Source organism: Phasianus colchicus, chromosome 6 (assembly GCF_987193195.1).
Source record: "Phasianus colchicus chromosome 6, bPhaCol1.hap1.1, whole genome shotgun sequence".
In the NCBI taxonomy this organism is placed as follows: Eukaryota; Metazoa; Chordata; class Aves; order Galliformes; family Phasianidae; genus Phasianus; species Phasianus colchicus.
In genome coordinates this window covers 9,906,508-9,918,855 of record NC_143441.1, presented here as the reverse complement: position 1 = coordinate 9,918,855, position 12,348 = coordinate 9,906,508, and the positions used below count along the sequence as shown (strand labels likewise).

The following is a 12,348-nucleotide window of genomic DNA, read 5'->3' as shown; positions in this document are numbered from 1 at the left end:
CCCTTTAAAAGTCAGAGGGATTGAATAAAATACTCAAGAGCCAGCAGGGCTGAAGTCATGGCTACCTCCGATCACAGAGAACTTCTATCCTGAAAGACTTTCCTTAACATTTTTCACAGCCAAATCGCTCTAGGAGCTACTGCTGCAGCTTTGGCTGAACAGCTGAGGAGTTCATTTGGCATCCATCAATCCTACTATCAAGAGTGAACAACTGCTAAAAGCAAGTATCAGAAAAGTCCCTATAGTGAAGTTGGCAAAGTGTGTAGCTTTAGGTTTACCTTTGCATTTTTCCTCAGATGCTTATTTGCAAAGAACCATGAAAAAACTTTTAGATGTTAATCTTCCAGGTATCTAGTTATCTAAATAGCACAGAATATGCAAGACTATCTTTGATCTTCAAATTTCCTTACTTCCAATAGCTCTTTGGACTAACACAGACAGATAATGACAAACGAAGAATAGGGCCCCAGTCACATCCCAGTGTCTGCTTATATCCATACTGGTGAGGTATAGACTGCACAAGTGGACTGGAACATGGGTGGAAACCTGGCTGAACCCCAAGTTCAAATGTTATGAGCATAGTGGAGCTTGGAGAAGGCAGGCCAGCCTGTTCTCCTAGATACCCAGAGATGGACGAGAGGCAGAGGACACAGGAGAACACTGGCACTATGATGGGATAGCTCCTAGCTATCCATAAACCAGGCATACTGCAAAGTCATAGCCAGCTTACTAACTGCAGTTCTGTTGTTTTGTTTTTTTTTTTGCTGGCACTAAGTACAATAAGCACTGGAATATGGTAGAGTACGGCGCAGGAGGGGCAGGTATCTGTCAACCAATTTGTAAACTATATGCTGGAAGAGTTGTTCAGGATCCTGAACATCACTCTCCACTGTTACTAATCTTTTATGGAGGTTTGTGCTGTTAATTGCAAGTTGGGAATTAGAGTGACACGTTATGTGACTAATTTTTCAAACTATAATTGTACTATTCCCCTCAACCTCCTCCTTCTACTTATCCTGTCAATCTCCTTTCACTCTATTTCATTACCACTTCTCTTGTTCTTACCACGTTCTTTGCTAGCAAGTAGAAAACATCAAAAGTGGAAAATACGGCACTTGAATGCACTGCAAGGAATAGACTCAAAAACACCTGCACAGGTTTGAAACCAATCCTTGCTACTCAAATTCTGCATAAGACTGTTTGGAAAACTGGGGTTTCCCAAGAATCTTCAGTCTCTAATTGTAATTTCCTCGACGAGAAACGAGAAAATCTATTGCCACACTATGTTTAGGAGTTAACAGAAACAACTGTTGTGCATCTTTTCCATGTGAGCGGTCTACTTTCTGTACTCCAAGAATCTGATTCAGAGGGCCAAAGTCTAAAATACTGACTTCAAATGTCTTTCCTTGCAATAGTTCTCTGATCCAAGAAGCAAAACACCAACAGGCATTTCACAGATCATAGAGCTTAAGACTTAAAGGACTGATTGCAATGCTGGTGGGTTTTTGTTGCAACAAAATTACTTCCCTCCAAAATAGCTCCGCATTTCTGAAGTACAGGCACTAGAAGCACTCAGAATGTGATTCACAGTGGGCACTTCTTCATGGTACAGCACTCTACAATTCTTTTTCCCCTCAGGATAGTTTCCAAAAACATTTTTGATCAGATACATGCACTGCCATCAGAGAGAGAGGCATGGATAACTGTGAATTTGCAGGATGGGGGAAACAAATCATCCATTCAATCCTTGACTCTGACTCTAATTCACTTCTTGTCTTTCCAGAGAATGAAAGTGCTGCTGACAATTACAGCTACCTGAGATATACAGAACCTAAGTCCCTTATGTTATGAAGCACTGCAAACACATCAGTGAGACAGTTACAACTATGACTACTGATGGATGCCTTCCCATAATCTCTTCTATCACACAAGCATTCATTCCAACTTCTATGTTCCAACCTCTACCCAGTGTGTTGACCAGCCTGGAAAACACACAGAGTCAATTTGTCACCAGCCAGTTGAAGACTGTGTGAACCACGCTGCCTTCTTTATCCTGTTAACCTCCTGCACAACCTCAGACTATGACAGGTCATGGAACAGACTATTTTTTAATCAAACAAACAAACACACTTCCATTTAGCACCTGGGAGCCTCATGAAAAGAGAAGGAAATCTCCCTTATGCTGAGGTGTGGAGAAGCACCCCTCAGCCTGCACATCAGTGGGCAGAGGTGAGACCTAAAGGAGTCACTGAGGAGATCCAACTTGCACATGTTGCCAGGTGACATCGCTCACCAAACTGTAACAAGCTTTACAGCCTATTAAATCTAAAATCAAAATGATAAGGGCAATCAGTACCACAGCTAGAGCAGCAAAGGCCATTCCTGTACCTTCTAAAGATTACTTCCCTGACATGAAGCAAGATCCCCTGGTCACAGAACAGCCCCTAAGCAAGGGGACTAACAAAACAGCTCCACAAATAGACAGATTTTACAACAAACTGTTCAATGCTGGGAAACAAACTGACCCGCCTGATACCGAGGAGAGGTTTCAATCTCAGCTCCCATATTTCAAGCCTGCGATCTCTCTCTCACAGGCTCCTTTTCAGAATTTCTCTGTTGAACCTCATCATTTTCCAGTCAAAACAGGCATGTGCCTGTGAAGAATTTTCATTTTTAACTAAAGCAGTTTTCTGATGAGAACATTTTATCAGAGAAATTCCTAAACACACTGGAAATCGAATACTGATCTGAAAATGAGCAGAAAGTTTTCTTTTGCTATGATCAATCAGCTAATTCAACAGTATTTTAGTTTTAGAACACTTTTGTTTAGGTGCTCTGTCAAAATCCAATCTTCATCTCTGAAGCTGCCTTTGCAAAAAAAAAAAAAAAAGGTACAACAGCTTGAAATGAATGAGGATGCCAACTCAAGAACAGCTTTAGGTTACAGATGATTGAAATAATTTTACTTTTGGATACATGATAAACACAAGGGTTGTCTATTAACTCATAAAGATTGAATGAATAAAGAAGACATTTGCCTGGAAAGCTACAGCAGAAGATGCAGATGTGATGCGGGGTAGAAAAGGGTAGGAAATATAGTCCCATAAGAGGCAGCTTTACAGGCATTAGCATTTATTTCATCATCCACAACTGTAGTGACATATTTTGAAAGCAGTTGTGGTGGAAGGATGCAAGAAGCATAACTAGCTCCACAGCCAGATGTCTGGAAAAAGATTTTACAGAAACCTGTAAAATTTAGAAAACATTTCTTGTCTTTGGCAGAAAGACCAGGCAATTGCTTTTTCCACCTTTCTTTTCCCCCATGTCACAGAAGCAGGATGGTTTACTGAAATCTGTAAATGCCTGGTCTCACAGATTCTTACTGAAGACACTGAGCAGTGAATGCTTCAATATCTATTTCAGGTGAGAGATGTATCTGAAGAAAAAAAGCATGAGGGATTTGCTTTTTGCGTGGTTAAGCTTTTTCAAAGCAACAAATTTAATTTTAACTTCTTTGGTGACAAGAACCTTTGAAGAGGATACCGTTCCTGATGGCAAAGCACATTAACTAGAGAAAAGACACATTCATTATTGCCATTCAGGGCTGCTGACTGTAAGTCTGGAGTATTTCCAATTTTATCACCAAGAAAAGAAAACTGATGCAAAGCATAGCACTTACAGTGCTTTCTAAGGGTAGCCACACATAACTGGGCAGCTGTTCACGGCTAACAGGATGAATCTTTTGGAAGGAAAAAGCAGTCAGGAGCCACAGAGGGTCTTGGATCCACAGAAAGGGGAATAAAAATATAATTTGGCACAAAAGAATCTGAATTACTTGTGGACTGTGGAAACAACCTTCATTTATAGCTCATAATAATAGAGGGGCTTATGATACCAGTGTAAATAATAGCTACACTGCACTCCTAAGGTGGGAGAATACTCTTCCTTCACTGCAGAGAACTCCCTACTCGATGCCCTGTTCTTTTAACTCACATTGGGCCTCACAAAACATTACAAACCCAGCATCTCCATGGTTAGACTTCCCAAAAAAGAGCAAAGAGCCCATACACAGAACCAGCAGAGCACAGGCCAGTCCTGACTTCACTCTTGGAAGTGGCAAAGTCAAAGGCAGCCAGAGCAGGTCGCTGACTTCTGTGCTTTCCCAAAGCTTGACAGTTGCACAGGAGAAAACCTGAAGACTCAGCAGCTGCATGCTCATGGAACCAAACGTGTGTCAAATAAGGCAGCAAATTTTTATATCAGTCATTTAAAGATGTCTACTTGAAAGTCCACTCTCTTCCATTTAAAGGTTCCTTAAAAGTGCCAGCCACAGCATGATTTTTTCTTTATTACATGTGTTTTATAATGGAAAGAGGCAATCGGGCATAATAAGACTTAACAACTGAAATTTTATTCCACCTTAAATAATAAGTCAACTTAGTTGTCATTTGACAGAGACCAGAAAAAGAAGCTCTAATTCAGTGAACAAGGAAGATGCTCTGTGTTGAGCCAGAAATGGAACATCTGATCTAGAAGTTAGAAAAACACAATTTAAACAAATGACATTTTTTGTTTTGCTTTTTTTTTTTTGCTTTTTTTTGCTTCTTTTTATTCTTTTAATTCAAAATAAACATCAGTAAATTCATTATTTGAACTTCACTACCTTTTTCCCAAGGGAGCTTTTACTGAAACTGACTCAGTGGTATTTAAAAAAAAAAAAAAAAAAAAAAAAAAAAAGCTTAGAAGCTTTTTCAGGTTAACATGCTTTGAAAAACATTTCCCAAACAATCTCAGGCTAAGAGGCATTTTAGAAACCCAGCCTAGAGGGGAAAAAAATACATGAGAAACCAACCTCTGCTGGGCAAGTAAGCATCCTGCAGCCCTAAAGAGGACAAGGAAAGGCTGATTCAGAGAGGTTTCTCAGATTCCCAAACTGCCAAGCTGTGGTGAGTGTGTTATACTTATCAGCCCCAACTGCTGCCTCATAAATCTGCTGTAGCAGAGGGATTGTCCAACACAACACAGGAAGAATCACACTTAAAATAAAGAATCCTGGGTATTTTTAATTAGCTTTCCACTGGTCAACTTCACTGAAAGTCCTTGGCTGTTGTAACACTGAAAGGCTAAATAAGGCCAATCTGCAATTCACACGTTGCTGTTGCTTGTTACGCAGAAAAAAACATCCCTCTTTACTCCCAACACAGTTCAGCACTACCAACATTTCTGCACATTAACTACATAATATTCATTTGTGTCATGGAAAACCTTCAGTAATGTGTATGACTTGCTGAAGGTAGGTGTGGTCAAACAAAGACAAACTTGTACATGTTAGCATAGGATATCACAGCTTTATTTTCAATCTTCTATCCAAGCTCTTGGTTTTCTCTGCTACTGGGATGCACGAAGTCAAGGTTTTACCTAAGCAGACTGCGGGAAAACTTTGGTAACGAAAGAGTACATTACTAATACCCAGCACTTCACAACCACAGGATTTAACATTCCGACCACTGACCTCCAGAAACTCAGCGTCATTAAATCCATTCTGACACGAGGAAGCTTGAGGCACGAGAACACCTAAAACTGGAACACAGATGTCCTAAAACACAGCTTAGTCCTTTGGGTGCTCAGCTGCATGCTCACTCCCCAAGCTACTCAAAGCCAGGAAAGATCACCAAGTTAACACTTATATTCAGCTGTTTTAATAAACCTCTCTTCTGCTCTCCTGCCTGATTCTGTTTCTACTTTTTTTTTCAGACTGAGTGCAGCACTGCAGTTGGTTGTATTATGCAAGTACAGCTCTATTCTGTCCAGCAGAACTGAAATTGTTCACTGCGTGTACTTCAGAAATAATTAAGGCAGATCAGAATAGAAAAAAACAAACAGCAGATTAACCTGGCAAAACAACCAATTTCCACATCCCTCCCCCTCCCCTTTCTTCCCCAGCTATGGAGCAAGTGAATAAACCAAAGACTGTTCCTGGCTCTTGTGCAAAACACAAGATACTGCCCTTGCTCTTCATGGATGCCTTAAGCAGAAGTAATTGGCATCTGTGATCCTCTGTGATGCTTCCACAAGCTTCCAGAGAGAGTATCAATTCACAGTAAGCAGAATGAGCCAAAGAGATAGGTTATAAACCAGAAATAATGGCAGGAGGAGGAGGAAGAAAACTGCAGTAGAGCAGCAGGCATTTTTAGAATGAATTGCATCAATTTCTACAAATACGTGCAGCTGAGGAAAACAACTTTCACTGCTACTTACTTAAAATTAGTAAATCCCTTATGTGGGATATGGTTGGGATCATTTAGAGGACACAAAAACAAACAAACAAAACAACAAAAACCAATCAACCAACAAAACTCACCAAAATCAGAACCATACATCACTTTTTCTGCTTTTCCACACTCCAAGCCAACGTCCCTATGCAATTCTACCTCAGAATGAAAAATACACATTTCCTGGCATTTACATGACAAAGTCACGGCTTCCAAATGCTGTATCTCAACTGTCAGAGAGGGACCTCATGGAGGTCCCTAATGCCCAGCTCTCACACAGGTATACAGAAAGCTGCAGCTGAAGCAGAATATCTAAAACGAGCTTCAGCTTCTTTTTAGCAGATGGCTCAGCCTGCTTGAGCACAAAACAAGTTTAGCTAAGTAGCCTTATACTTTAATTAGCTCTCCACAACTAAGCCATGAAACCAACTGTTTTGTTACAGCTAAATGTATCAACAAATATAAAGTTCAATTATTAACTAGAACCACTATGTTTTTTCAAGTACCATCCCAAGGCTTTGCCAAATTTTTGTGTCATCAGAAGCACTGCTCTGTTTTTATATTATGTAGTATTATTTCCAATGTGCTTCAGTCAGAGACAAATGTATTGGATGCTGCAGGTAGACTTGACATTAATTGTTCTTAATTCTCACTGTAATGTATATTTTAAAAAGCTAATGCATATCTAATTAATCTAATTCATTTTCAAGTTCCAGTAAGACAATTAGATTTGCTATTGATGCTAATTGCTAGAGTCTGGTTACAAGCTAGCTCAAAAGAAAGTGTCGTAAAGAACATGCAAAAATAATTCTGGATTGAGACTCTATGAAGATAAATAATAGAAGCAGCCAAATTAGCATAGCAAGTTGAGCCAATATTGGAAATGTGAAAAGCAAAAAATCCAGTTCTCTTATACACTGAAATAAATCTGTCTCTCAAGCAACCATAGTGACAATTTCTGGGACCCATTTTGAGCTGCTCAGACTACTACTTTCAATTTATGAAGTCTGAGTTTATGCAGCATCAATACATTTTTCGTAAGTCAGCATCAGTAAAGACAAAAGGAATATTTGGGTCTCTGTGTATTACTCAGTCATTAGAAAGGAACACAAACAGCAAAGCTGTTCTGTTCCACAAAGCAAAGCCGTGGAACAGAACAGTGTTGCTCTGCAGGCCAGGCAAAGCCTAGTTCAAAGAGGCCATCAGGTGATGGACTCTCATCATCTGAGTAATGGTCTTGAGAACAAGCAAAAGAATCACACAACAGATGGATGAAAAGGTATGAAAGTATTAGATGTACACATTCCCACTCACTACAAAGATGGAGATCTTCTAATAAATGGTGAGACCAGAAGAAGGGAACCTAATATGCTGGAGAGTTGGGAAAAAGTAGAGATAAACAGCCCATAGATGTCTGTGTACCTTATTTCTAAGGGATCTGTAGGCACTCCCTCCTACAGCTTAGTAGTACAATGTGATTGGCTTAGAAAATCTGAAAAAACACGCATTTTAAGGGCTTACAGGATTAGTAGTAGTGCAAGAGTTACACTTAGAGTATGCCTAGTGGGGTGCTCTGCAGTAAGATTCCTTCTGATTTGGAAAAGAGAGACAAGGAGACACCTCAGCCTGAGGACATCAGACAAATAGAAACCATGCCCTACTGCTAATAAATGAAGAAAGAACCCCCCCCTTTTGATACTAGGTATTAATTCAAAGGGCAAAGCTGCCCCAACAGGCCATCATTGCGTCTAACTGGAAAACACTGTGCAAAGCTTTGGAAGAATTGAAAACGCTCCATACACAAAATGAAAAATTGATACTAATAATACAAAATTTTATCATAACATACTTAGAAATTTAAAAGATACGCACAAGAAAGAAAATAAGCTAGAACGTTAATAAAGGTATCCAGAGGTAACTCTAAAAACAAAAGACTTCGTCAGAAAGTGTAGCAGAAGTAGAAAACTGGAAAAGTGAAGGAATGGTCTTCAACTCCTTGGAAGAGCTGCATGGACTTAGTTAAAAAGATATTTCTGAGTACTGAGATTCTAAACTGAACTGAATCATGTAATACTTAAAAGATGCATGATAAGAGGCAAAGTGCTTTAAAAGAGTACAAATGCTGGCATTTTCATTGGCTTGTAGAGGAGTTTACTACCTTTGGAAGAAGCAAAGATTGAAACTTTCTGGCCTAATTTTTACAAACATTTTTGTATGTTTCAAATGCTAACATGCATACTTGCTCTCTGCTGAATGTTTAATGTAGACCTCTGCTACAGAAGATGAAAATCAACCTCCACAGAACACGTATCTCCATTATGGTCATGCCTTGTCAGAATAGCTCAACACAGAAGATTTTCTTCTGTGTCAAGATCATCTCTCTGCAGGAATCTACCAGGAAAATACTTAGAGCCTGCAGAAGAACAGCAGTCTTTTAGAGGAAGATTACAGAAAAGACAATGGTCTAAAGATAAGGACAGAGCTCTCAGAAATGTTTTAAATTGAACCCAAGTGATGCTTGTGCAACTTATTGCTTAAAAAAAAAACAACAACCAAAAACAATCCCCATGATTTAGTTCTGATTCCCAAACTATACAGGAGTTTTTCAGATTTTTTTTGCATTTACTTATAGGCACAAACCAGTTTCTAATTCACCTACCTAGAGTCCCAAGCTCTAGTGTGTAAGGTTTACAATACAATTTCTGCTAAAAATGCTTTACGGCCTTTTGTACAGCAAAAAACTGATTCCAACACGAGAGACCAGGACAACATATTCGAAATACATGCTAGAAGCAAAATGTGTGATCGTTCCAGCACTACTGCAGAGCAGAGCTGAAGAGCACAAGTACATCACTGCATGAAGTCAGAGCTCTAAGCGTCCATAGTTTTTCAGTTTGCTTTCCGCATAGCAGAGCGTTACAAAATTAACTCCTGGATAATTAAAGAAAAATAAATAGGGAGGGAGAAAAAAAAAAAAGAACAGTCTGAAAACACAGTCCCCAGACACGCTTCTAGCCCAGTATCCATTCTAAGGTGTAGTCAGATGTGCAGAGAAGCAGCAGCTGAACAATGAACCACTTTCACTACTTGCGCTGTCTTATTAAAGGAAACAATAATAGATGTAAAAAGAACCTGGAGAGCAGCAGCAGAGCACAGTGCGTGCTCCTCCAGATGGATAACTCACTGAAAAAGGGACAGTAAATCACAGCAGACTATGCTAATTTCCTGGGGCTCTTCCCTGAAAGAAATACTAAGGAATAGTTCAAAACAATTCTCTTCCCTCAAACAAAACCAAACAACAAAAACCCAAACCAGGACATCCCAGCCCCAGCTTCCTCTGCAGGGAGGTGTTGTAAGTTGTATGGTGTAATGGACATAAAATGATTAGCAGCAATGTTAATTTATTCACAGAAAAATAACTCAAACTGAGTCTCAGGTCTCATAAATAAGGAAAAATGTTTATAACCACCTTACATGTGAGTGAGTATGAGACAAGAAAGACTTTGAGGGTCAAAAATAGCATTCTTTTAATACAGTTCAAGAATTTTCTTCCAAAAGGAAATTCTTCTCAGACTCTTTTTTTTTTTCTTTATGCTGAGGCAATGAAAAGCAATTTCAAATGCAATTCATCATTATTCACAACCTGGCTGCATGTTCTGCTGCCTGTAAGGATAAGCTCAGGAGAAGCACAGGAAAGAGGTGTTGTATGAAACAGTCGAATGAATAAAGCAGAAATGAGCACTGGCTCTTTGTGCTGCTGGAAAAGAGACTCCTGCCCTTCTTCTGTCTCCTCATAAGGGGTTGAGGAGTAGGTTTTCCTAGTCAAAAGGCAGAGGAGCAGCAGATGCCCTGGGGAATACATCCCCCTTTGGGCTCACAGGCTGGCCTTTGGAAACACAGAATCACTCACTTGGGAACCCTATGATTTTAAATACCCTGTTTCAAAGGGCACATGCTTCTTTCAACAGTGTGATGTGAAAGCTTAAAATTCAAGTGGGTGTTGATGAGAAGCAAGTATGAGTCCTTGGTAAACACAAGAATATTGTATAGCATTGGGAAGTGACTCGGCTCTTGCCTTTATCCTCTGTTCTCCAGCCATTTCTGTCACATTTGCTCAGTTATTTTAATCACCAGTGTTCAAAATTATACCGTGAGGAATCAAGCTATTTCACCTACGCTGACCGAGTAGAATTTGAGTCAGTGTTATGTCACTGCAACTGAAGCCATTTTTGGTACCTGGCCTGCAATATCAAACAAGGACTCAATGATCCTTCTGGATCCCTTCCAAATCAGGACATTCTGTGATTCTATGATTCTGTGACTATCACAGTCATGCTCCAGGGAGCAGCCCCTTTGCTGCTGCTATATGTTTGCTTTGGTTTCCTGATACTGACTTTAAACGTGTTGGCTATGTTAGCCTCAAAAGAGTGAAACAGAAAACCACTGACGCCACCTGCAAACACAAGCCTGGTAGCATTTTCTTGACAAACATTAAGAATTATAACAAGTTGCCCTGCTGTTTTGTACTGTCATTTGCCAAAGTGAGCTCAAAGCATCTCCACCAACAAACCAGCATTAGGAAAAGCACTCCAAAACACATTTGCAGCTGAATGGTCTGGTCACCAATACTCTTCCTTTTCCTCCCCACCTATCAGTGAATTTGTTGAAAAACAATTAACTGCTCTCAGCTTACATTAGTCACTTAGACATTTAAGATCACAAGCTGTGTCTAATTAGTGTGTGCAGATTCATCAGTCCCGAGAAATAAGCTTGGGAAATGCAACAGGTAGCCAAACATTCTCAGAACAAATTAACCCCTAGAAAAACAGCACATCTCAGGGACAAATTAATCACTCCATCAACAGGTACTTCATGTCCCATCTCACCAAATTTAACTAATTACAACAGACACAGGGAAAAGTGTGGCTCGGGCCACAGCTGCTTTCCATAGGTTGTTGAACAATAGGTCCCTACCTTGCTTGCTGGCAGACACTGCAAATCCAAGCTTTCTCCTTCTTCTGGTAAGAGCTGCAGCTCTTGCAGATGTTGTACTTGCAGTCTTGACACTGTCGCTTGCTGTTGATAAGAAATGTGAAAGGTGAACAGCAGCGAATACAGCAGTGCTCGTTGAACTTCTGCTGCTTGGAAAGGATGCTGCACTTGTTACCCTCTTCATCCAACTTCTGCTTCATTTCGCTAAAACAACAAAAAGAAACAAAAGTATGAATCTTTGCCTTTCTCCTCTTCCCTTGTCCTTATGTTATAACTTTTGCGGGCGTAAAATAAATGTCAAAAATGCATATTTTAAACCCAGAACTGCAAAGCAAAAATTCCTATATTCTCTGACCCACACAAACTCTAAGCTGAGACTCCGAGCAAACCATCTTCCTCCACTCAGCTTCAGCAACAGAACTCTGTGCAAAGCCAGGCTGCTGCTCAACATACTCCAGCTGCACAAAGGACTAATGGCATCTGAAAGGACATGGCTGCTTTTGGAGCACTTTGTGAATCACAAATCAGCCTATGACAGTCAAAGGACTTGGTGTGCAGTAATAAAAAACACTACTGATCAATAGTTTTGACAACAAAAAGTGCTAAGTTTGCTTTGAACTACCTCATTATTCGTAATAGTCCAGTCAAGGAAGTTAATCGCATGCTTCTTTTAAGAGAGATAAGGGTGTTTTTCTTTGTTAAAACCTATACTATGCCAACTGCAAAGTTTGTGAAAATGTTTGCCAATCCCTTGAGTTGTCTGTATTCCAACAGAAGAGCTCATTTATGAAAAAGATAGACTTTATGTGGGGCATTCATTAATTTATCTTCCATTTTACAGTGCTTCTATTTATTTATTTATTACAAATTAGGCAATCTATTCCACGAGGTGAATAATAAATAGCAGTCTGAACAAACAGTTGTGCAAGTAGACAGTTATTGGCATTCACAGCTAGTATCTACGTTAAGAGGGGAAAAAAAAGTCACTGTTAATGAAAATCATGGTAGAAAAAGCCTAGAACAATAGTGCGTATATCCATATATTCATTCTTTCTGTTTCTCAGAGCTAGTGGTTGCTAATTTA

The 12,348-nt window shown here is 39.7% G+C and overlaps 1 protein-coding gene across 6 annotated transcripts in view; it reads right to left on the bottom strand.

Annotated features, from left to right (window-relative positions):
* MYRIP (myosin VIIA and Rab interacting protein) overlaps positions 1 to 12,348 on the bottom strand; it is a 202,347-nt gene that overhangs the window by 94,138 nt on the left and 95,861 nt on the right. For all 6 annotated transcript variants that reach the window (XM_090142402.1, XM_090142405.1, XM_090142404.1 and 3 more), the window contains one exon: positions 11,247 to 11,468. In XM_090142402.1, coding sequence (XP_089998528.1) covers positions 11,247 to 11,468 — 222 coding nt within the window. The remainder of the gene's footprint in view (positions 1 to 11,246; positions 11,469 to 12,348) is intronic.